Source organism: Pelodiscus sinensis, chromosome 4 (assembly GCF_049634645.1).
Source record: "Pelodiscus sinensis isolate JC-2024 chromosome 4, ASM4963464v1, whole genome shotgun sequence".
NCBI lineage: Eukaryota > Metazoa > Chordata > Testudines > Trionychidae > Pelodiscus > Pelodiscus sinensis.
The window spans coordinates 121053496-121079258 of NC_134714.1; the positions used below are offsets into that span (position 1 = coordinate 121053496).

Genomic DNA, 25763 nt, shown 5'->3' on the forward strand with positions numbered 1-25763 from the left:
CTTGTGTGGGGGCTGGGCTACTCATTGTCTTTATATAAACTGTTTGTTTATTGCAGCCCCTGCCTGGTGTTAGGACTGGGCTACTGACTGTTTGCTTAGACTGCTTGACTGTTGCAGCCCCTGCCTGGGATTAGAGCCGGGCTTGTAGTGGCCACCCACTGGTCCCGGGGGGAGCCCCTTCATTCTCTGAGAAGCACCCCAACAAGCTACACACACCTATACCTGTCCCTTGACTCTCCCCAATCACTCAGCTCTGTCCCATCCCCTGCAGCTGCCAACACACTGGAATCCTGAAGCTCTCACTGCACTCCCTTCAGGCAACTCTTCCATTCAGCTACAACTAGACTTCCTAGTTCCAGCATCCTATTCCTCTTTAGTTCAGTGATCTGCTTATTTGAACAGAATCACTGACTGCCCAGTATATAACCCCACAGGTTAAAATGAACACTCTTTCCTCAGTCTTCTTCTAAATGCTACTGAACAGCAGAGGAAACAGATTAGTTATCTAAATCATCCACTAAATTTATTGAGCTCCTATTCACATTATATTCAGCTTGTTGCACTGCATTGTGTAAAGCCACTTACGTGCTCAGACTTCTGAAGTGCAATAAGAGGATCCTTTTTTGTGATGCATATTGATTCTCAGACACCATTTTTAAGTGAGAGAGACTGCAAGTTTCCCAGTGCTCCCGAACATATATTTAAAATGCAACATTTAAAGTAAAAAATGGCCAGACCACATCAGAACAAGGGATAACTTCCAAACTTCACATTTCAATATGACAGTTGGAGCTACTGAATCAAAAGCAAGCAAGCAAGGATGATGGAAAAATGGGATACGGGGAATCCACAAGGAAAGACAGCCGAAGAAAAGGGTTTAAAGCACAAGGCTAAGGTTATGTCTAGACTGCCAGCTTCTTTCGAAAGAAGCTTTTCTGAAGACATCTTCTGGAAAAGCTTATTTCAAAAGAGAGCGTCAACACAGCAAAAGTGTAACAAAAAGTGATGCGCTTGTTCGAAAGGTAAGTGTCCACGCTGATTGGACGCTTTCTCGCATTTAAGTTGTGATTACTTTGGATGAAGTGGCCACCAGGGTACCTATGCCTTTTCCTAGAGGCCTCTTTTGAAGAAAAAAAAAAAAAAAAAAAACTCTTCTACTTCCCCACATGCCTTTTTCTGAAAAAGCTTTTTCAGAAAAAGGCTTCTTCCTCATAGAATGAGGTTTACTGCCATCAGAAAAAATCCTCCATTCTTTCAACTTTCTGTAGAAAGAACGCAACAGCAGTACGGACGCAAGTATTGTTTTTCTGGAAAAACTCTGCAGTGCAGACATACCCAAAGAGCCTAAAAAAAGCATCTAACTGAAGGTGTCTCAGTGTAATTACATTTTACACAAGTTAACACTTCAGTTAATGTGTTCTAGTTCCTTAGCTACCCAAGAAGGGCTAAAATGTGCTCTTATGCAGGATACCCAAAATCAAAAGGCACAATCAAGTCCTATGACCTAGATTCATTCCACATTTTATACAATTAAAAAGTAATAGTTTGGTTGCTTTACCCAGAAAGTCCCACAGAAACAGGTCTAGCCACAGGCCGATGAGATCTTAATGCTGACTGGGAAAGAATTCTCCTTTTAGCGCTCACCGGTGAAGCTGGGTTGGCTAGAATCTCTTCATTACTGAAAGAGACAAACAATGGAAAACTGTCAACTTAAAAACCATGGTCGGAACCATTTATCTACTGTTGGCACCACAGCAAAGACAACTAGAACTGAAAGAACAGAAGAAAGTTTCCTTTCTTTATTTTAGTTAACTTTTTGCATACAATAGTTCTTTATAGTTGTTTGTATGGGTGTCTCAAAGTACAACAGGAGAGAAAAATATTTTAAACCTATACGTAAACAGCTATAAAAATACAAAAATTAAGGGGATACTCAAGGGATGGAGTCTTACTGGAAACAATCTTTTCTAAAATATATTAGACTTCAAATAGGCAGTATTCCTTCAGTGGCAATGGTCAAATATAGTTTTTCAATTTAAGATTAAGCTTTAAAAAGAAACTTCAGGTTTATTCACGAGATAAGTGACTCAGAAGTGGCATTTTGACATGAGCTGGTGGGAAGAAAAGAGATCCATACAACCCTACAGATTCACTGTACTTTTAGAGTCATACTCCCACAAATTTGCTAACTACTTCTTAATAAAGAATTTCATAGTCAGTCACTAGTTTAACAAGAATCAGATTTTAGAGATACTTAAGTAGCTTCACATACCAATGACAAAAGTGACTAATAATTTATGTATGCTCAGCATGAGACTTCTTTTAAAAAGCCTGATTTTTAGACTACTCTGCATTTCTGAAAAATCAGGCCCCTTTAAAATCTTTCAAGTTGAGTAGAGACATTAGTGATCTTTTGGTATGCAGTTTTACATTACAGGTAAATATTATGACACAGGGTAATATTTACTTATACAGTAAAACTCCAATGGTCCGGCATCTGATGGTCCGGCACCATCAGGAACCTGGAAGTGCTTCGGGCAGCCGGACCATTGGAGCTGCTCTGCTCCCAGCTTCCCTGATTCAGCCACTGCTAAAACTGACCAGCAGCTGAATCGGGGAAGCCGGGAGCAGAGCAACTGGAGTGCTGCTAGGTAGGTCCCGCAGCGCTGCCCCTCGGAGCTGCGGGACCAACCTGGCAGCACCCCAGCTGTCCCCAATTCAGCCGCTACTGAAACTGACCAGCAGCTGACTCCAGAAAGCCCAGGGCAGAGCAGCTCTGCCTCTGGCTTCCTGGAGTCAGCCGCTGATCAGTATCAGCAGCAGCTGACTTGAGTACACCTGGGGCAGAGCAGCTGGGGTGCTGCTGGGTTAGTTCAGTAGCGCCAAGGAGTGGCACTGCGGGACCAACCCGGCAGCACCCCAGCTGCTCAGCCCCAGGCGTCCCCACGAGCAGCTGGGGTGCTGCCGGGTTGGTCTCACCGCGCCAAGGGTCGGCGCTACCGGACCAACCCGGCAGCACTCCAGCTGCTCTGTTGCAGGCATCCCCAATTCAGCCGCTGCTGGTCAGTTTCAGCAGCGGCTGAATCAGGGATGTCTGGGGCAGAGCCTGACTATCGGAAGGGGGGGCTATGAGGGGTCTGGGGTGGCATCCACCCCACCCCAGACCCCTCATAGTCCCCGCTTCTGATAGTCTGACATATCTGATAATTGGCACCCCCTGGGCCCTAAAGGTGCCGGATTATCGGAAGTTTACTGTATTTTTAGTAAAGTCTTGGTCAAGTCACAGGCAATAAATAAAAATTCACAGAAGCCTTTAACCTGTCCTTGACTTTTATTAAAAACAATAGTGACAAAATGGAACTGATGGGGGAAATGAGCCCAAGCCTAAGCCCTGCTATAGCAGTGGGAGCAGTCTAGCACCCACTCCCTGAGGCAGCTCAGAGGTGCGTGTGCTCCCTGCCACCATCAGCTCCAGCCTCACTCCCTCAGGGCCGAAACAGAAAATGCCAAAGATCTCTGGAAGTCACATAATATGTGACTTCCATGACCTGTGTGACATAATCTTAACCTTTGTTATGACCAAGATTCCCTTTAATCTTTTCCATCCATATGCAGACTAGATTTTGTTCTGTGCACGAGGCATATGCCAATGTGCACCACTGGTAGAAACAAAAAACCCAGCAGTGGGAACTCTGCTAATCAGCTGGGTGGCACTTGAATTCCTCCTGAGCAGCTGCACAAGCACTGATTATGACCTCCCTCCAAAACATACACATTTGAAATATTAATTTTGAAGGCATCCAGATATTAAGTATTGCAATATTTTACAGCATCAACACACATCTGAGAAACTTTCAGCTCTGGCTTGATCCCAAGATCTTACCTGTCGTATGGATCCAGTTCATAGGGATCTCCAAACACAGACAGAGAAGCTGCACCAATATCTGCTCTCATAAGGCCAAGTGAGGGTTCTATCTGTTTATATACAGAAGGGATTGAAGCGCCACGTACAGGTTTACCAAGGCCAAGAGTTCTTGCAATACGGGAGCGAGCAGTAACTTCACTTTTTACCTGAGCAGGAGAGGGGGGAAAAAGTTAACAATTACACATTGTAAGAAAGGCTTCTATCAATATCCAAATTATTTATAAGTGCAAGGAGGGAAGAGGGTGTGATACGTGGCACTTAAAGCACGCCGCAATTTGGAAAAAAATGTTTTACTTTGATTTGAGTTGAAGTATGCAGAGGCCTAACGGTGTTGGTCTTCAGTGTGCTCTATGCTACAAGCCCTAATTTCTTTCACTAGTGTACGTCTGGAATGTCGAGGACTGCATTGTTCACTATTTTTATTTAGCATTTTGTAGTCAGGATAATGGACGTTGCATAGGTTGATGAAGGTAATTTTACATTTGTTTACAAAAATTTGTACTGAATCTGTATGCCATGCTTCTATTACACACACTTGTGGGTGACAGTGTATTTGTCCTGCACTAGAAAGAAAAAGGGATTACAACAGCCCCGGGAGAGGACTGTGGCTAGGAGTCAGTCACAAGAGGGCTTGAGGTAGCCAATCAGAACCCAGCAGCTCTGTATAAAAAGATGGCTGGCCAGGAAGAGCACACTCTTGTTCAACTCAGGAGGGAGAAGGAACTTGCTGCCTGCTTAGAAAGGTACCTTGGACAGAGCAGTGCTGGGGGAAAACAGGGTGAGCCAGGGGAGCTCAGGCCTGTATAACCCAGAGGGGCCCAGGAAGGTACTAGGGCTGCATAGGAGCAGCCAGAGCAGGAGAAGGCAGAAGGTCCACACTCTCTTGCCAATGATGAGTAGCCATTTCAGACTGCAGTTTGCCCCAAGGCAGGGACTAGATGACAAGCAGCAATGGGTCCCTGAAGCAAAGTGGGTATAGAAGGCTGGGGTTCCCTCTGGAGGGGAGGGCACCAGAGTATAGGGGTGCTGACATAAGGCAATATCCTGGGGGAAGGGCAGCAGTCCTAATGAGTGGTGGAGAACAGAAAAGATAACAGTGGGTGAGACACTACCAGAAAAGGGTGCTCTGAGCTTGGACTAAGCCAATTCCTAGAATGACCAGCAGGAGGCACCATGGCAATGAGTCACAACCTGTTACAGGCCCATATTAGATGTAAATGGCCACTCCAGTTAACTCCTGAAACAGCATACATTAACACAACAGTCGGTCATTCAAAATGCATGCTATCAAACTCCTCGTTATCTTAACTACTCTAAAGACTGTGTGCTGTGCAGCAGAGTCCAAACTAGAATCCTATCCGTTCCTAAGCCATATTGGAAAAGTGATTCTGAAAGCATTAAAAGTCTGTCAATAGACTTAGGCCTGGTCTACACCTAACACTTAGGTCAACCCAACTACATTGCTCATGCTGTGAAAAACATCATGCTCTATGTTACACAAATAGGTTGATCTAACTCTCACAATAAAAACTGATAGGTTAATAGAAGGATTATTTTGTTGACCTAACTACCACCTTTTGGAAAGGTGAATTTACTACAGCAATGGGAAAATCTGTCTTGACTGTGCCAAACTTGAAGGCTGTGTCTACATTGGCCCCTATTCCATAATAGGGATGCTAATGTAGCACTTGGGAATAGGCAAATCCGCGGGGGATTTAAATATCCCCCGCGGCATTTGCATTTTCATGGCTGCCGCTTTTTTCCGGCTTGTAGATAAGCCGGAGAAAAGCGCCAGTCTGGACGTGATCCTCTGGAATAAGAGATCCTCCGGAAAAGAGCCTATTTTCCGGAGGATTGCATCCAGACTGGCGCTTTTCTCCGGCTTATCTACAAGCCGGAAAAAAGCGGCAGCCATGAAAATGCAAATGCCGCGGGGGATATTTAAATCCCCCGCGGATTTGCCTATTCCCAAGTGCTACATTAGCATCCCTATTACGGAATAGGGGCCAATGTAGACACAGCCGAAGTGATGACAGAAACAGCCTTGGAAAGTACTTGGGTGAACTTGCTGTCCTTAAAAGTTATTAATATAGTTTAGCTCTTTCATGATAATATGCTGGGTCCTGTCCTTAACAGCAGAGAGACATCAGCATATTAAAGTATCCAATGGTATCTCTCATCAGCATCTACTTTTTGATGATACTGTTAGTTGCGCAATCCTTGAAAGCATTAGGTATTCCTATTCAGTTCCAAACTGACAGTAGCATTTCCAGCCTCCAGTACATGATTGACAATCTACAACCTATCTTGGAAAACGATCCCTCACTCACAGACCTTGGGAGACAAGCCAGTCCTCGCCTACAGACAGCCCAACAACCTGAAGCAAATACTCAACAGCTGATTTGATTAGCTTCAATTATAGTTATCCTACCTTTAATAAGTAACTTTTCTTTTGTCGTGCATACATGTGTACACACACAGACAAAAATAAAGAAGTTATAGTATATACACAACACACAGACTGCCTCTGTAACTTCCACTCGAATTCATCTGATGAAGTGGGTTTTATTTACAGAAGCTTATGCCCTAAAAAATCTGTTAGTCTCTGAAGTGCCACAGGACTCCTACTTATTCTTCAGTATATTATATACACACTACATAGTTCACCAGTATCCAAGACATGCTTGTAGTCATAACAACAATATATTGTGTGTGGAATGGCTTATTGCAGCCTTACATTACAGTGTTATACCAGAGAAATTAATGGCAGAGATTTTTATACCAGCATAAACTAACATCTGAACTTACTTGTATCTTCTTCCCCTTTCTCCTCTTTATTCGACGCTTACGTCTCTTGATCCGTGTCCCTGAACTCTTTTTTCCAACAGAAGACTTTGTATGAGTTTTTTTGCCTGCTACTTTCTTCCTTCTACCTGGAGACAAGCATAGCAAAGTATTTGACTAAAGAGCAGAATTGTATACACACACACACACTCACTTATACTTTCCCTACAGACTAGAAACAAGTTTAAAAAAAACACCCCCACACTGCTATAATTTGCTACAAAAGATCCTAAACTAGAATTAAATAGTGAAGTTGGAAGTGTAGGGATTTAAGAGCTCAGTTGAAATATATCACTGGCTTTGAACTTAATCAGAAGTCTCTTTAAAAGCACTAGGGTGATGCAGTACCATGGAGATATGCAGACATATTTGCAGTACCATTTTCAGTTTGTTTCATGCTTTGTTCACTCAAATCTCTTACACTTTGCAGATCTGAAATCTTGAAAGGGTTCTGATCCCCTTACCTGTTCTTCTTTTATGTCTCGGAGTCCGTGGTGTCAGAGGTCGCTGGTATACTGCTGTGCTTAGCCCTGCTGCAACTGCCTCAATTGTTTCATCAAGAAGGGAAGACATCAGATACCTCGGCACATGCTGCATTTCAGAACAGAAATCACACAAGTTACATACACCATAAATCAGCAACAAATGTTTAAGATGGTTTTATTGCATTTGTTTATAAAGGGACTTGTGATCCAGCACCAAGGTTCATTTTTCCCTTACTATAGTGAATCAGGCTGTCAAAAAGCAATGGCTCGCCTTTAAAATTAAGTCACTTGTATCACCAGCACATTTCAGCTGAAGTGAAGACTACTAAGGCTTTTAAAATATGCCTCAGTATTAGAAGCCACGGACATTTTTACACCAATGCTCTAGCGGGAGACTCTCACATTCACTATCACAGCAGAACTCCCCAAACTCACATAACCCATCTACTGACTATTCCTAATGCAGGACTATTTTCATTTTTGGTCAGTATGGATTACAGTCAAGGCACTGTGGGGTCCAAGATCTTAGCTTCTTTACTTTTCAGGCTATATTTTCCCCTTTGAAACTCCAGAGACAAACCAAAGGCAGCTAATCTCAACACCAACATCCAGGAGCTGAATTTAAGGTTGAGAGAAAAAATCCTCTTCAGTGTCACTTCATCACAACAGAACAAGAACTACTATTCCATGGTTTATCCCCTTTTCCCTTGCACAAGAGGTGTGCCTCCACCTCTAAGATCCAGCTGCTGAAGGTCCTGAGTTTGAAGTGCAAAGCTCAGGATGTGTAGGCTAAGTCTATTGAGCATTTTGAAGCAAGCTCCCTACCTGGATCAACAAGCTCAGGCTAGTGAGGCTTGCACTAGTGCTCGAAAAACAGCTGTGCAGACAGCGCTCTGACGATATGGCTTGGGCTGGAGCTTGGGCTTTGAAACCTGGGTAGGTGGGTGGGTTGTGTAGACATACCCGAACTCTGGTCATCCAGAGGAGATCAGAAAGCTCCCTTGATTGTTCAGTAGCAGCAAAACTGTCATACCTTTTTGGAAAATGGTAAGCAACAACACACTCTAACCCAGCAGTTCTCAACCAGTGCCGCAGGGGATTCTCAGGGGTATATCAACTCATTTAGATCAGTTTCTCTCAACATGGGGGTCATGGGCAGGATTTGGCAGAGGAGGGTCTCACGTGCAGGGATGGAGTTACAGGGTGGCTATCATGCCTCAGGGAGCCCCCTGAAGCTAAGTTACATGATTTAGCCCTCAGCAGCAGGGCATTGGCTTCGATGGTACAGTAGTCTGGAAAGATGGAAAACTACTGCTCTAATCTAACCATCTTGGTTAAGTGCTATAGTTTTGTGAAAGCCAAATCTACACCACATATTATATTGTTTCTCCCCTGAACTGCCAATTTCAAACCACCATAAATGTGGCATAAGAGATATTATCACACTTTTCACACTTGACTCATGCGGATATAATGCTTACAGTACCAGCCCATTAGGTTTCATATATATGTATATAATATATATATATAAACAAACATACAAAATAAGACTTACACATATTAACTCCTATATATGACATATACATTACTGAAAAACTGCTTTGGAAATGTTTTGTGGGTGCAAAGAAGGAAACAAAATGGGAAAGTCAGTATAAACTAGAGCTCACTGAAGACATTTCATCTCAGTGTGGTAACAAGCATTGAAGCCTAATGAACATACTTGAAATGTCAAACACACCCTACAAAACTATTTCTGCAAAGGTATTCATTAGGATAGGGCAAAATTTTAAGTTTTGTGGATGCCAATATGCGCCACACATGAACATTTTCTGTCGCGGGGTGGGAGGGAAAAAGTGGGGAGTATCTGAACACTTAAAATTTTAACTATACCAGGCACATCTGGAAAAATGCACAAATTACACTAAGTTTCTGCTTCTCCAAATTCTGTAGCTATCTAAGGATCTGAAATCAGCACCTTTCTGTATGTGCCAAGGGGCACAGCAGAAGAGCTTCTCTTAGCTACTGGAATTTTACTTGCACAGGTCAAATTTAAGTGCCAACTAGAGTAAGAGGTGTGCTTTTTTTTAAAAAGGAAGTGAACAATAATACCTTTCTAGGGAAAGTTTGTAATCATCTCTGCAGATTGGAGAAGTGGAGCTCGGAATGGTTTCTTGAACGGGAAGTACTTGGCACCCAGTCTTGCACTACTATGCAACGATTAAGTCCCCGTGCACCACCTCTCTCATCTGCAGGGAGACAGCTACACACTGTATTTATAAAACAACAGGTAGGGAGAGACAGAAATAAAGCACTAACAGTTACACTGCAAAACTTTTTATTTCAAAACACTTCTGATATGACTGTATTAAGCAGTTAGCATCTAGGGTGAGAAAGGAAACAATATCTACCAACTGCTTTCAACTATATTTTTTCAAAAATGCATCCAACAATCTGTGGGATTTTGAATGTGTTACTGATCCTTATTTAAATGTGGAGGACTGACTATTGGAAGTGAGGAGTTGTAACAACATACGATTGGACATTACCTACCTCTAGAAGACAGGCTACCAAACTTCAGCTTATTAGGGCTTTTTGAGGAAGTCCAAAATCATTTAACCTTAACTATGTTAAGGACTCAATGCATGTTGGAACTTTGTTTTGATGACTGGGCTTATTGCTGTATTTCAGATTACTCTGAGTTTGTTCAAGACCTTTTTTTAAATGTGATTGAATGGATCAGATATGCTACTGAAAAACTTTGAAAGGATTGTGATAAACAGTCTGATACACTTCTCAGCCCACAGGAAGCTGAGAGTTTCTTAGAGTAACTTGGAAGGGAAGATCTTCGTCTTTCATTCACTTTTTGTCATTTTGTTACTTCTTTATGTCTCTCCTTTATTTTGATTGTTTATTTTTTGTTCCTAGTTATAGGTATCAAGATTATTGATCATCAGCCCACGGTTTTCCTCAGATTTCATCTAGATTTTGTTTAACAGACCTGTCTGTTTACCAACTTTAACCACTGAGAGGAGGGAGAGAGGAAAGAAGAATCATTCAAATAGGGACTTCACCTCTGATGATACTGTTTTCCAAACCGGACCTCGGGATGATTAAACAATTTGTACATCACTCAGGAAAGAGCTGTGGAAAGAAACTAGACTATGAAAAGAAACCTATTTGTTTTCTTTTCCTTTCTACAGACTTCTCTTATATAGGTCTGATTGTCTCTATAGAATTTAACTTGACAAAACTTGCCGCTTTTCAAGTATAAAGAGAATGTTTTGGTTGCATTCCTTTTTTTGACAACTGAAACATGTTTTGGCAACCTGCCAATTTTCCTGCACTTCTAGCAAACAAAAGGGAAGGGATAACTTCATATAGTATTACTGAAAATTAATCTGAAGAAGTGGGTTGTGCCCACAAAAGCTCATGATACCATCTACATGTTTTGTTAGTCTTTAAGGTGCTACCAGACTATTTCCTGTTTTTTCCTGAAAAATTCATGTCAGACTATTACAAAGAACCCAAGATATACCAACAGTCACAAGTACAGAAAGAACCTCTATATATTATATACACATATATATTTTAGATTGCATCTGTCTGTGTGTCTGTCTGCAAGTTGCTCAACAACTCCTCCTAAACAATAAGAGTTAGGACCACCAATTTTGGTATGCAACTTCCTCGTCTCCTAACTTAAAGCAAGAACAGTTTTCCAGAATATACAAAGGGAGAGGCTGCTATTATGAGGGATGCAATGTGAGAGTGGCCGCTTGTGGCAGGGAATCCTCAGGGAAGAGCTATCTTGCACAGTGTCCACTAGGAGCAGCCACACCACCAAGGGAGTGGCCAGCAGGACTGGGGCTCCGCCATCTTGCCTGCCAGCACATTGGTAAGCAGCCTCCCTGCCCCAAACCCTACCCCTCCCACCCCAGCACTCAGCCACAGCGCTGGCAGGAGGGAGAGGATAGGTCCCCTGGCAGCTGGAAGGCTGGGGGTGAGAACAGGCCTCAGGTGGCCTGGGGAGGAGGAGACTACACCCCTGGTGCCCAGCCTCCTGCATCCTCCCCCACATACCCAAGAGCCTGCCCTGAAGTACCGGGCAATGCTGGGTAAGTCTGCTAGTAGTCAATAAACCATGAAAGCCTGGGACATGAATTAAGAGTTTCTGAGCTTAGGCAAGTGAAACCCTAACAGCACTGGTTGAAGCCAAGAGTTTCCTGAGTTTTCAATGCACTTCAGTAGAAAAATTAAGTTTTGCTAAAGCATGAGGGGGACTTTGCACTGGGAACAAATGTCCTCTGGGGATTCAGAATGATAAATGCATCTCCATTCGTGACAACTGTTAAAATATAGGTCTCCAGAGAAGGCTGCAAATTAGTGCACTTTTCAAATCAATTTTGAATCTAAAGGATTTGCTCACACGTGGCACAACTGGTGATTTGTTTCAATTTGCCAGAATGCAATCATTAAATCCTGGACAATCAAAATTCAGTTGCTACCTAGCCGGGTCAGCTAGTAATAAGTGGGCTTGCTTTAACTCTAAGAGATTCCTTCAGACTTGTTTTTAAATTTTATGTTCATATTTCTAAGCTAACAGCACTTTCCATACCTGAATTTGCTGTGCAGTTATCCGATTTCTGTTCACTGTTGCTCTAACTCGTTCACTCTGCCGAGTCCTGGCTATTGCTCGAGTTCGGACATTTAGACGTAGCCTACTGGTGGTAGGGGTGACATCAGCTATGAGTGCAGCAACTTCTTCTTCACTCACATGATCTGTATCTGAATAGGAAAAGCCCGCTGGGTCACTTGTCAGGATGCATTCATTCAAAAGTTGAAAGTTTTACTAAAGAAGATAAATCAAAAGACTCATTCTGTTTTCTGCATCAGACACACACACACACACACACACACACACACACCCACCCACCCACCCACCCCCCAAACTGATCCTTTGGTAAGAATGGTGGCACAGATATAACCAGAGCCAAATAGTGCCACTCCTTGAGCAAACAATACAATTTTCCAAGCATCAACAAGTATTGTCTCTACTCTCTCCCTCCTGGTCAAACTAGGGCTGGTAATAAGTCACACTGTAGTTCACAACCCCTGAATAAAATATTAATATACGACACTGCTTTCCCTCCCACAAGAGGCTGCTCATCAAAACAATCGGGGGGGGAAGGGCTTAAGCAACTAGACAGTATCTCTTTCAAGAACAACTGCTTTTCATTATCCAAATCAGGTCAAAAGTGTGTTTTGATCAAAATACTTACCAGTAGCAACAACAGCAGCAGCATTAGCTGGCGCACATGCTGGACAGAACCATTCATCCACGGGTACTTCACTCAGAGGTGGGTTAAGGCATTCCATGTGGTATCTATAAGAGCAACCAACACACAATGAGATTTTTACTAATACTGAAAGGGGGGAAAAATGTTTTTTTATTCCATTCAAGGGCCATATAAAGGAACTCACTTCATATGCAAACAGACATTTTATAATACTCTGAGAAACACTGCCCTACACTGCAGGCTATGGAAATGCTTCTATTAGTATCTAAAGCATTAACGCTTCCTGATAGTCATACAAATGTCATGTATGACAATAAACCATCTTGTTAGTCTTTAAAGTGCTACATAGTCCTGTATTTTGCTTCAGCTATACCAAACTAACACGGCTACATTTCTATCACAAATGTCATGGATTCTTAAAGGATTTCCAAAAGTTACTTTGACCATTTAAGGATGCAAGCTTCACAAAATTCTGCATCCAGGCTGGTTGCTTCACGTTTTGCTGGGTGATAATTGTGACTGGGATCAAATTCCCAGAAAGGTAGTAAATACAGAGCTGGAAACCACACTGGCTAGGAGCTTCACATGCTCTCAAGGATTCACCCACACAGAGCTCTCTGCGCAGCTGGGGCCCATGTTTGCAGTCCTCCACATAATGTCGGTCCAGTTGAATTTTTACAACAAAATTATTGGATGATACTCCTTCCATAATATTTTAAAATATTATCTGCCTAGTAATTTGGATTTCTAGATTAAATTGTCTCACCAACTGTAGTCAATAGAAGCTGTACCATCAAGCTTTAAGATTATGCAACTCTATTCCTTTTAATTCTATTCCATTTTCAATGTCATTAATACAAAATAGCATAACATTAACTAAAGCCAGCACCGTCAGTAAAGTGTTTAATCTTTTGAAACGGCCCCTATTCAAACTACATAGCTATAAGACAATCAGTTTTAAATGGATTTTCTTCAGTGAGTTACCCAACCTAAAAAGCAAAAATGCTTGGACTAAGTTTCATGCCTGAGGTTATATGCTGTATTTAGTGGCTCTCTCTCTAGCACAGATTTAAGCCAGTATCAACTAGCAGACCAGTATGTTTCTATAACTGATGCTTTTTGCCACAAATGAAAGCCCTCATGCAATTCCTACACATACAGAAAATCTGGACCTGTATTCCTAGAGCAACTGAGACCTTCCCTATTAAAAGTAAACAATGACCCTATATATAAAATTAAAGGCAAAGTATAAACAATAGGAAATATAATTATTGTTCCCATTTCAGATTACAGAGACACATATAATCTTAGATGTTAAGAGACATTAAATTTAAAGAAAATAATCTAGGTTTTTCTAGGACTTAGCCTAGTCAGAGTCCTACAAGACAGAGCTAGTAGAGATGAAAAGCACTCAGATCAAAGCACTGAAGAAGCTGTTATTCAGCAAAGATAAAACATTTTATTAGAGTAAATTCTGAAAAAAAAATCCCATAATTAGCTGACACACAAGGTGGGTGAGGAAACAAATCTTTTATTGAATCAACTTCCATCAGTGAGTTCTCTCTCATACCATGGGACCAACATGGCCACAACAATGCATACAAAATTAGTGAGACTGTCCCTTTAAAAAAAAAATCAGAACACAAAACAAAGTCAGGACAACAGACTTGAATAAGAACGAACTTGAGTTCAGTTAAGAGATCTGCTTATCCAGTCTTTCTTTGTTAGCTCTATAAATTATAAATATTTACTTTATTTTTTCAGTGTATCAGCAATATGGCTGACCTTACAGGTTTTAACCTCTCAGCCCAATCAGGAATGATTATTTAAATCACGTGGGGACTACAGGATGTGAAGGCACAAACCAAGTTATACTTACTTATACACATTCAATTTGTTAATTTTCAATGGACAACTTTGCAAGGGTGATATAAATGGTGTAACACCTTTAAATTCTTGTATGAGACTTTGGTCACACACTATATTTGAGTATCTTGATGTATCAGTATTCAAATATTTAAAATAAGAGTATTTTTAAAATTGCTTTAAGAGGAGAGTGAGGAGAAAGGTAAGTACATCTTTTCCTTTCAGTGTAACAATCACCTTGTTATGAATTGTAGCCCACCAAGACTGAATGTACAGAAAAACAGTTGTGAATTATAACTACTTCATGCCCTCATACAGAGCCCTTTGTGGACTGCAAATGAAGTAATTGAGGCCTTCAACCCTTCTTACCCTGCATCACAGCCATCACACAGCAGCAGGCGGTCTTCTCTGTCACTTCTGCCACACACCTCACAGAAAGTTGGATCATCCTCCCCGCTATCACCATCCTGAACTTTTGTATTCTCAACGGGAATCTAAACAAGAAAGTGTCAAGTTTTAAGCAGAAGTATCTATTATTTTTATTCACCATGTTACATCAGCAAACACAGTAATTCATTGCTACAGCGACTACCTATTATACCCAAACAGAACCTCCATTTTATTGAAAATGCCTAAAACATGATCATTTACGAGGGAAGTGCTACAACTTCTACCATCCATCTTCCTTATTTGTGGCACTCTCTTCCTTTTGTGGCAGGCTTAATGGCTATCCTCAGCAATAGAGAATTGCCATTTAAATCAATAAATGGTCAAAATTCTGAATAAGATTGAGATGAGAAAGGTCCAAGTGGTGTAGAACCATTCAAGTACAGATGCTTCTGACTTCTCGACATTAGCAGGATGCTATAATGAAACATCACCGGTGGTTTTGAAAGTAGATAGGATTAAAGTAAGAAACATGGTAGTATCATAGTAGAAATACATAAGCTATCTTATGATCAGATAACATCAGATTCCTAGAATTCTAAGAAAGGCTCTGTCTTCAAGATGGACGTTATGCTGACTGACATGTTAAAGAAAAATGGACACTAACTCATTTAAACAACAGATGATTAGACTTTATCAACACACTGAACCTCTGGTGCTAGGAACTGGGACTCCAATATCTGATCCGTCGCTACCTCTTGCATACTTCATCAGCACTTATGTACTGGTAAATAAAATAGTTCCACTCCCTAATCTTGCCACATGCATTTCAACTGTGTTTATTTCTATTTGTACTGCAGTGGCCTACACACAGTTCCTGGCATTTTCTCCTGAGACAAAGACGGTCTAAGGCCAGAAGACTTCAATATCATTTCTGTTTTGCAAAATAAAGTAGTTATGAAAGGTAAGCATACTCTCCCATTCCTTCTTACGTAGATAAAGCACCACACTTTGTGATGTATCATGAGTGAAAAAGTGTTCAAATTAGGATGGAGATAGCAATCATTTCAATAACTGAATATTAAACAAATTGTATGAGAAACCTAAATCTCTGGACATTTTTTTTCTGGTTATATGGACTTGAGTTTTATGAAGGTTAGAAGGTGGTCTACCTTCTTCAAGATTTCACCACCAAATCGCACCCGAATGCAAATATATTTAAAGAGTATTCGATCCACTGGACAGGAATTGGCATTCTAGAAGGGGGGAAAAAACAAAAATTAGTACTCGTCCCATCAACTAGGATCATAAGAACAGTTCTCAATGAATCTCAATTTTTAAAGGACTGTGTTCAAATACTTGTGTGGTAGGTGCCACATTACTTAAAGGATTAAACATCTAAATATTAATGTTTTCCCTGGATTTATCCCCTGGCTGCTGTAAATTACACCAGATTAGTGAGCACAAAGTTTTTAGATTATAATCTGATTTTTCAGAAAACAACATAGTAAATTGTCTAAATTATCCCTGGGTCATTTAAATGTCTACACAAAATTGCCAAAGTGATGGAAATGTTTGGCAAAACAATCCTTTTAAAAAACGGTTTATGTTTTCAGACAAGTGTTTTGGAGGGGGAGGGGCTGAGGAGTGAAAGACAATGAATTGGCTGAAGCATCCCATCAACAATTTTAAATTCTGAAAATTGTTACAGAGTGCAAAAACTAAGTTATTTGTCTATTTAATTCTGGATTAGGATCAGTAAGTTTCAGAGCAAGCCATCTAGTCAGTCTTCTTATGGCCCTTCTCATGCTCAAATATCTGTTATTGCAGAATTGGGCTAAACAGTAAGTATGCAGAAGTCAGCAAAAATTCCAGCAAAAATTCCATACAGAGGAGCTATGAAACTGGGCTCTTAACATGTGTGCCAGCTTTTCAAACATGCAAGAAGTCACCCACTTACTGGGCACTGACCTACTCTATTAAGATCAAGACTTTGAGCCCAGTTTCCTAATTCCTAAAACAGAAGCCCTTGAGCAGTGGTCTCCAAACTTTTTATACCCAAGATCACTTTTTAAATGTCAGGGAAAGCCAAGATCTACCCCACCACTCCCTGAGGTCCCACCCTCTCCATTCCCCTCCTCTCCATCATTTTCTGTCCCCAGACCTTACCTACTCTCATTGGGTTGAGATAGGAGGTATAGGCTCTGGGGTGGGAATGAGGGATTTGAGTGTGGGAAGGGGTGAGAGGTGCAAGCTCTGGGAGGGAAGTTGGGTGCAGGAGGAGGTGGAGAAGGGGATGTTGGCTCAGGGAGGGAGCTCCAGGCTGAAGATTGTTGAGGTGCTGAGCAAGCTGCAGGCTTGTGGATGTGAGGGTGCAGGAGTTTGGGTTGGAGCATATGAGGGGCTCAGGGCAGGGAGGTTGGGAGTATGATAGGTTCAGGACACAGATTTGCGGTGCGTGGATGGTGCAGGAGTGTTGTGGCAGTGCAGGCGTTTGGGGATATGAGGGGCTCAGGGGTAATGGGGGGGGGGGGGAAGAGGTCAGGTGTATGATAGGCTTACGGTTGGGGAGGGGGTGAAGCAGTGTTATGATGCTCCAGACAGATGGGGGTTTGGTCCCAACTGGGGGCTTGTTGGCCAGGCTTCATTTTTAAATAAAATATTATGTCCAACACAAAACGTTTCAGCCTTGTCTTTATTTATGGGAGGGGCAGGGAACCTGTTTTGGGTCAGGGGTCACTGACCCACAGAAAAATTGGTTGGGGACCACACAAATGATATGCAAAAAAACAACTCTCCAAAATCCCCCAAGCCTCACTGATGTACCCCAGCTCAAACACCTCCCTCCCCTGGCACTCTAGCCAGGCAAGAGGGGGAAGGAAAGGAGAGAAAGATTGGTAGGACAGAGGTTCAAGGCCTTAGGCCAAATTAACTCTTCTGAGTTCCAGGGTTAGTGGAATTTGTGGGCCCCTCTACACTCTGGGGTGGGGCCAAAAATGAGGGATCCGGTGTGCGGGACAGGGCTGCAGAATCTGGGTGGAAAACAGGGTACAGGAGCAAGCTGGGGGTAGGTGTCCAGCCAGGAGGGAGGGGACAGGAGCAGTATGCTGGTGTGTGTCTGGCCAGAGTCCTGGAGCAGGGTGCTGGATGGGAGACTGCCAAGGGGGCAGGAGCACAGTGCTGGTGGGGGTCTGGCCGAGGGAGGGGACAGAGACAGCTCGGCCGGTACCTGGGGGTCCCGCAGCTGCGCGCCAGATCCGGTGTCTCAGGAAGGACACACACTGATCGTCCCCTCCCCAAAACAGGCAGCATACTTCCTGAGAAGTCAGACCCTGCACACAGCCTCAGGACTTCTCCCCCCTCAACTTCCCATAGCAGGAAGGCAGACAGCATGGGGAAGGAAGTCCCCAGCTGTGCACCAGATCCAATTTCTCAGGAAGCACGCTGCCTGTTTTGGGGAGGAAACGAGCAGTGTGCGTACTTCCTGAGACACCAGATCTGGCACACAGCCGCGGGACTCCCCCTGCCACAGGAAGCCAGTGCTACCTCCATTTTTCCAGGAGGTTGGAGTGCCAGCGTGGGCTCCTTCTTGGGGAGGGAGGGAGGGGGGACTGGAACACTTCACGATCGACTGGTTGTGCCCACAGCCATAGACACTGTGAAGTTGAAGCACTTTGTCATCACTGCTTCCAAATCTCATCCCTCTTTGGCCTTAGCTATGAGAAAGGAACAAAAAGGGATGCAGGGAGACTAAAAAAGTCTCAGAAGGGAAATAGACTATCCTCCACAAAATGTGATCCCTGACAAATAGAGCAGTATTGAGGGTGTTTTATAAATGTTTAATTAAAAAAGTGAATTTGAATATTCCAGCTACTATCCTCACTATACCTCAACAGATCTTTACCAAGATATGACTGCAGGCTGATCAGAAGACAGAGAAGTGTGAAAGCTTAACTTACCATCTTGGATAAAAGAACAAGAGCAGAAAGAGCACTTACTTTAGACCACTCCACTATACAGTCCAAGCAGAAATAATGGGCACAGCTTTCAGGAGTTCCAACAGCCTGATTTCTAAAGGTGTTTAGGCAGATGGGGCAGTTTTCAGCATCATCATCAGAAGAAATGTCCCCTCCATTTGTCTGTGGCTTTGTTTTCAGAGAAACAGTTGTTTCCCCAACAGCAGCTTCCATTTCTTCCTCTTCAGCACAGTCATCATCTTCCTCATCTTCAGAATCTTGAGAATCAGGAAAAAATAGCTGTCAGGTACTGCAGGGTTTCAGTGTGGGAAAATACTAGACCAGAAAGAATCCCAAGTGAAGGGATGCTTTTGGGAGGGAAGGGTAAGTACAATCCTTTTATCACAAGACAGACTGATTTTTTCCCCTTCCTCTCCCCCTAGCCCCCCTCCACTTTAATAAACACTAGGCCAGCAGTTCTCAAACTTTTTGGGCTCCGGAGCCCTTTATATGCGTAAAAATGTATGCAGAGCCCCAGCGGTCCACTGATTGTATGTGTTGTACCTATCGATGTTTCCAGTTTGTCAACCTCACAGAGCCCCAGCACAGTTTAAGAAACACTGTACTAGGTATTCCTTTTAAAAAGGATCCTACTGAAATCGCTTGTAATCAGAGTTGTGATTAGTCTTGAAGAAGATTGTAGCATATCATTAGTGGCAGTGAAAGAGCACAAGGCAAGTTGGCTCATTTCCACATCACAATTTTCAAAACAAGCATTCATTCAACACTTCTTCATAGGAGCTCTAAGGGCATAGAGCGCTGGCAAACAAACACTCTCAATCATTCAGTTTTTCAGAAGTGACTTTTGATTTTGGGTGTCCCACCAGAGTCACTAAAACCTTGTTAAAGTGTAGAGCGTGTACCCACCTCCCCCCCAAAATCAGGGCCATCCAGAGTGTCTTCAGTGGTGGACTCAAATTTGAGATCTAAAAATAAAAATCACTAATCACTCACTAGCTAGTGTTAATTCTCATTCTAGGCAAATAGTGGGGCACTTCTCTGTCACAATTGTTAGAGAAAAGTTAAGTGTCCAACACACAGAATTCTTTTTCAGAGAAGTTCTTAATGTAGTTATCAGACAACACATCAGCTGAAGCAGTGGACACAAATTACCTCCTAAAACACTATTTAATACTTTCCTCACCAAACAGGAACAGCGTGTATTGTTTTGCATATTTCATAGTTAAGGTTCAAGAATGACTATTTTAGAGGACTAGTGATAGAAATGTAGCCGTGTTAGTCTGGTGTAGCTGAAGCAAAATACAGGACTATGTAGCACTTTAAAGACTAACAAGATGGTTTATTAGATGATGAGCTTTAGTGGGCCAGACCCACTTCCTCAGATCAAATAGTGGAAGAAAATAGTCACAACCATATATACCAAAGGATACAATTGAAAAAAAGGAACACATATGAAAAGGACAAATCAAATTTCAGAACAGAAGGGGGATGCGGGGGAGGGGGGTAAATGTCTGTGAGCTAATGATATTACCATTATCACCTCTAATATCATTAGCTCACAGACATTTACCTCCCTCTCTTTCCCCCCCCCATCCTCCTGTTCTGAAATTTGATTTGTCCTTTTCATATGTGTTCCTTTTTTTAATTGTATCCTTTGGTATATATGGTTGCGACTATTTTCTTCCACTATTTGATCTGAGGAAGTGGGTCTGGCCCACGAAAGCTCATCATCTAATAAACCATCTTGTTAGTCTTTAAAGTGCTACATTGTCCTGTATTTTATTTTAGAGGGCTGATTAATACCTTTTTTTGCATGCAGTGCTCAAATCAAATCTGTGTTCAATCAATCTAAACAGAATGATTTGGAAAACACTGGTCCACACACAACAACCTGCAAGATGTACTGAAGAAAATTAAAATCCTAAAACATGTTTCTACCAGTTGAACCTCAGTTTCAGTAGAGTACAAGTTTACATAAGCAATCACATAATTGTGAAATTATATTACTCTCTCTCTGCTTGTTTTTTTTGTTTTGAGTTTTGTAAGTGACCATTGTCAAGCTCAAACACATCTTGAAGAGTCTGAAAAGTCACAGTACTTTGTTCCTAAGGGTTATATTCACAATGTTAGCTCTGTAGCCGCATACTTACAAAAAGAGACACTTGATTTTTATAGTAAGATGTAGTATGCTGGCAACATTACAGCATTTTCATATGCAACATAGGGCACTGCTACACCTCTAATACCTGGCCATTTGGGCAAGTAGGTATTATTACAGTATGTAAGTTTCTTGTTCTTTAACAAATGCAGGAAATACCATTTTAACATATTGCTTGGGCAAAAGATTGGCCTAAGAGCAGCAGAAAACTGAGCACAACAGCAGCATGTTTAATAGACTCACCTTCTACATCTTCACCTTCTTCCTCATCTTCTTCACCCCCATCTTCATCAGTGCCATCTTCTTCCTCACTTCCTGTATCGTCTTCTGAGTCCTCACTATTTCCATCATTGCTTTCTTTTAAAAGAACAAAAGAAAAAAAATACTGTAATTGTTTCTACTTTGCACATGACCAGTCAATATGATAATTTTTATTTGCAATGGGTGGGAGTTAAGTACATATCAGAATCCTGCTGCAGGGAAATTCATATAGAAGCTGAAAAAACATATTTCCAAGATGCTTTTTGCAGCCCCTTTTTATATTATTTATTATCAAACTATAACTGCACTGTTTAGTTAATTGGCTAGTAGTGTAAAAAAAACAACAGCTGGAGGCATAGAACCTATGAGATTGCACCAAGATTTAAGTTTCTCACACACAAAACAGATATGTATCTATAAATACTGCTTATTTTTGGATAGGCCCACACTATTTCAAACCTAAAACAGGAAGAACAGAGAGTGGTTTGAGTTACCTGCATCACTTAGGAGCACCAGATTTGGTCTTTTGCCTTTGCCTAGTGCAGCATTCTTGTTTATTTGTTCGTCCTGACTGTCATCATCCATTGCGGGACATTGGGAATCAGCTCCCTGAAAAAAAGGAGACTCAAGTAAAACAAAAGACCTAACAAGTATGACAGCTCACTGCTTGAATAAGCATATACGTTTTTGTTCAGCATGCAATGAGAAATAGTGGATGTAGACAAGTGTATACATTGTATGTCGAGGATGTTTGGTGTACACATTGTAGAGCAGTGGTTCCCAACTTGTGGTTTGCAGACCCCTAGTGGTCCATGACAGTACTGCAGGGGATCCATGGAAAGTTAAAAAATAAGGGACTAGATCCTTATTTTTCTTTTTTCTCCTTACTTTTGGGGGTTCATGAAATTTTAATAGACTGAAAAGGGGTCCATATGCTTGAAAAGTTTGAGAACCACTGTTCTAGCAGATGCTTTAAGTAGAAAAGCTAAAATGCAAATTCTTTAAATGTGTAACTTGTTCCAATTTGCAAAGATGCACATTATGGGTCAGAAGAATGTCATATTTGTTCCCAATTGTATAGTTAAAATTTGCTATCCTGCACCTCCCTCTTGTTGAAAATTGGCACTTCTGACAGCACCATAGGATCAAGACTATTAATGTATGTAATATGCTGCTTTAATATTATTACTCCTTAAAAACAGCCCAATTACTTATTTATACAAGCTGGAAACTGGCTTTACACTGTGCTCCCAAACTAGTCACTTACTGAAAGTGGCTACTCCCAGTAGATTCAAGGATGCAAAAATGTAGTTAGAAACTTTGTTTTCCAATTTACAAATGATTCCGAGAGCGCCACATTTTGTCAAGTAAAGTTACAGAATGTTGTGAAGAGCTAAACAGATGCAGCTTTTTCTCAAGTTTGGCTTACATTTACAATTCAACATGCCTTAATTTGAACCAGTGACTAAAGGAAGAACAAACAGTGAAAAGAGTATTCTTTTGTTATATCCAAGAACCACATCTGTACGGGGTTTTTTTTTTTTTTGCGCTTCCTTGGTCGTTAAAAATTCAGTGGCGCAAGAAGAGTTTGTAAATGACAGAGATAGTGAGTGGACCATGTAGAGAGGAACTTCTGAGAATAGCCTATAGCTCTCTGTATCCTCTGAAGGGAACCCAACCCTTGTAAATGAGCACATAAATTCCAATTCTAGCAATACATAAGGACTAACTGAAAAAAAATGTATTGAAGTACCAAAGCACAATCTCAATATTTTGTCCGAGTTTAAAAAAAAACAGGCAAAGAACACTGTATTTCAGACAGTCTAAATAGGTCTTTCCCTTGTACAGTTCCTTAATGAAGTATAACAAATCCCATGACCAAACTTAAAAAAAAAAAGCCACAATGAGACATGGGTTAAGTGCACATAAATGCAACTAAAATTAATTGTTGAGAGTTAACACAGGCTGGTAAACTGACAAACACTGAGTATTGTGGCATGATCCAAACCCATAATTAATGACAATCAAGCCATTGCTTTTACTACATATGCTACTATACAATTTAAGAAACAGACTACTGTACAAGTACATTAATCTCTGGCTTGCTTATAGAAATCTTGTTTAAACAGACATGTCTTATGTCAGGCTTCCTAGAGCTCTTCAGAAAAGGGATTTAGAAATTCTCCTATGAATGTGGTAATGAGGTTCTAATTAGTTGCCTAATTCTCCCTCCCACCTTCACACTGTGTATAATCTATCTAATCTATATATATATTTTAGAGTGTGTGGGGGGGAATCCATTTGTTCAAAAACTCCTTGGTAAGAACTAGGGCCACAAAATTGGCATGCAGCTTCCTCTTACGCTAACTTAAAGCAAGGTCAGGGTTTGGTGCATGGAAAACAGGAAGTGCTGGGTTTTCCAGAAAGGGAGGGGGCACAGAGCGGAGGGACTTGATACTGCAGAGTGACCACTGGGGACAGCAAGTGCAAGGAAGAGCTATACTGAAGAGTGACCACTTAGGGAAGCCTCACCACCAAGAGAGCGGCCAGCTGAGGCTGGGACTTGCCATCTTGCCTGTCACCAGTCTGGTTAAGCGCCCCTCTCTATACCCCATATCTCTTGGCAGCTGAGCTGGGGGGAGGGAAGGAAGAAAGGCCCCTGCGGACTGAGAAGAAAGAGAAGGTTCCTGAGGATGGGACCTCCCCTACTTTGAGCCCCTCGTCAGTCCCCAACTCTCAGTCTTGCATACCCCCAGCCTCCTGTCCTGCCACCCCCACACTCCCAAGACCCTAGACTGATTCCTGCACCTCCCACGCTGCCATCACCTGCCTTGAAGGACCCAGGCAATGCCAGATACTAAAATAAGCTCTGAAACATCATAGTACTGTATGATTTAGACTCTCATGATGTCCCCGGAATTACACATCTTCATTTCCTTTTGAATCCCTGTAGCATAATTAAATTAAAGGCCTTAAAAATGCTGGTTTCACTAATCCATAAGAATAAACTGTAAAGAGCACTTTTTAATATTAAGTGAAAAAAATCAAAAACTGTATCCTTAGTCAAAATTTCCATTGACTTCAATGGGAATTTATCCCTATTCAACTTCTAGCTAATTTAGTAATAGGAGTGTTTAAAAAACATTTACATTTGATGAAGACTGACTTTGGCTGAAAGTGGGTCAATCATAAAGCAACGTAACTGAACGAATAAGATGCACCTTTAATCTGCTAGTTTCCATTATAGTTTTTCAAGTTCCAGCAGTGCATATGCATGTATTCAAAGTGGGTCTCAACTCTATTATATAAATATAATTAAATGCTACAATAGTTACAATAACTACACAACTGTAACAGAACAGTAAAGTTGGGAAATTCCAAAATTAAGATTATTAGAGCAACTTTAGTCAGGTTATATTATTGAAGTGCTTAATTTTCAGAGAAATTGATAAATGTCTAGAGTACAACTTGGTATTTAATTAATATTTCTATTAATGTTGCATGTATCACCACAAAATACACAGGACCAGCAATGTAGCCAAGTTCACATCAATGTAAAAACCTTAGTATTTGTACTTTCTGAATAATTTTAATTTTCCACCTTAATGATGCATTGACACAGATTATGTATATTTCCCCATTATCTTTTGATTATCATCTACACATCCTTTTACACAATTCCAAAACTATCAGAGGTCTAACTTGTTAAAGAAAATGTGAAAGTTATGGAATCCATACTAAATTCAGATTTATCATCAAGTTCACCTTCTCTCCTTTCCCCACTCTCTTTATAACTTTTCTCTCCCTCCCACAGCTTACAAATGAACTTGAATAGCCCTATAAAATGTATTACTACCTTTTCCTCCCCAAATTCAGACAGGAAGTGAACCAGAAGACTAAGAATCATCAGACTTTAATGATAGTTCTAAGGAATGGTCAAGTAAATGTCTTCATGATTTCAAATGTGTAAGAGTTGGGGTGCAGGAGAGGGTGGATTGCCAGAGGCAGGCTCTTGCTGGGAGGCACTTACTACCTAGATGGCTTCCAGCCAGCAAGAATCTCAGGCTGACACTCTGCCTGCTACAACCCCATGTCTCTCTGCACCATGTGTGGCATGGGGTAGAGACTTTGTGCACTGCCCCAGCACAATCTATCAGATCCCAGTGGCCAGTTTCCAGCCTTTAGGATGCTTGGTTTCCTGCCAATAGGAGCTGAGAGATTGTACTGGGAGCAGGGCAGTGAGCAAAGCCTCTCCTCCCCAACGTGTGGTACAGAGTCACATTGAGCAGTCAGCCACTTTGAGCGGCATGGGGTTGCTCCGCATTGAGCATCCCAGAGGGACAGACCACATCCAGCTCGCAGGCTATATCTTGCCAGCTCCTGCCTTAAATGGTTTCGGTCTGCATGTTCTCAGTTTCTCTACCCACACAAGGACACATTAAGAACCCGTACACAGAATGAACAATTTAGCTCTCACACACACACCTTAGCCACTTCCAGAGTAAGATGATTTTTTTTGTGCATTTACATATGTTGGCCTTTCACAACTGGAGATATGGGTGCAAA

At 41.6% G+C, this 25763-nt stretch overlaps 1 protein-coding gene across 7 annotated transcripts in view; it reads right to left on the reverse strand.

Annotated features, from left to right (window-relative positions):
• Positions 1-25763, reverse strand: part of PHRF1 (PHD and ring finger domains 1) — a 71743-nt gene that overhangs the window by 17223 nt on the left and 28757 nt on the right. For 6 of the 7 annotated variants that reach the window (XM_075928263.1, XM_075928261.1, XM_075928259.1 and 3 more), the window contains 11 exons: positions 21692-21806; positions 21180-21293; positions 18800-19035; positions 15974-16057; positions 14784-14908; positions 12531-12634; positions 11867-12036; positions 7234-7360; positions 6734-6858; positions 3884-4071; positions 1559-1678 (listed from right to left, as the gene is read on the reverse strand). In XM_075928263.1, the coding sequence (XP_075784378.1) occupies positions 1559-1678; positions 3884-4071; positions 6734-6858; positions 7234-7360; positions 11867-12036; positions 12531-12634; positions 14784-14908; positions 15974-16057; positions 18800-19035; positions 21180-21293; positions 21692-21782 (1484 nt within the window). In that variant the 5' untranslated portion in view covers positions 21783-21806. Of the gene's footprint in view, positions 1-1558; positions 1679-3883; positions 4072-6733; positions 6859-7233; positions 7361-9363; positions 9499-11866; positions 12037-12530; positions 12635-14783; positions 14909-15973; positions 16058-18799; positions 19036-21179; positions 21294-21691; positions 21807-25763 lie in introns of those variants that run through there. The other variant, XM_014574498.2, reaches the window with a different exon arrangement.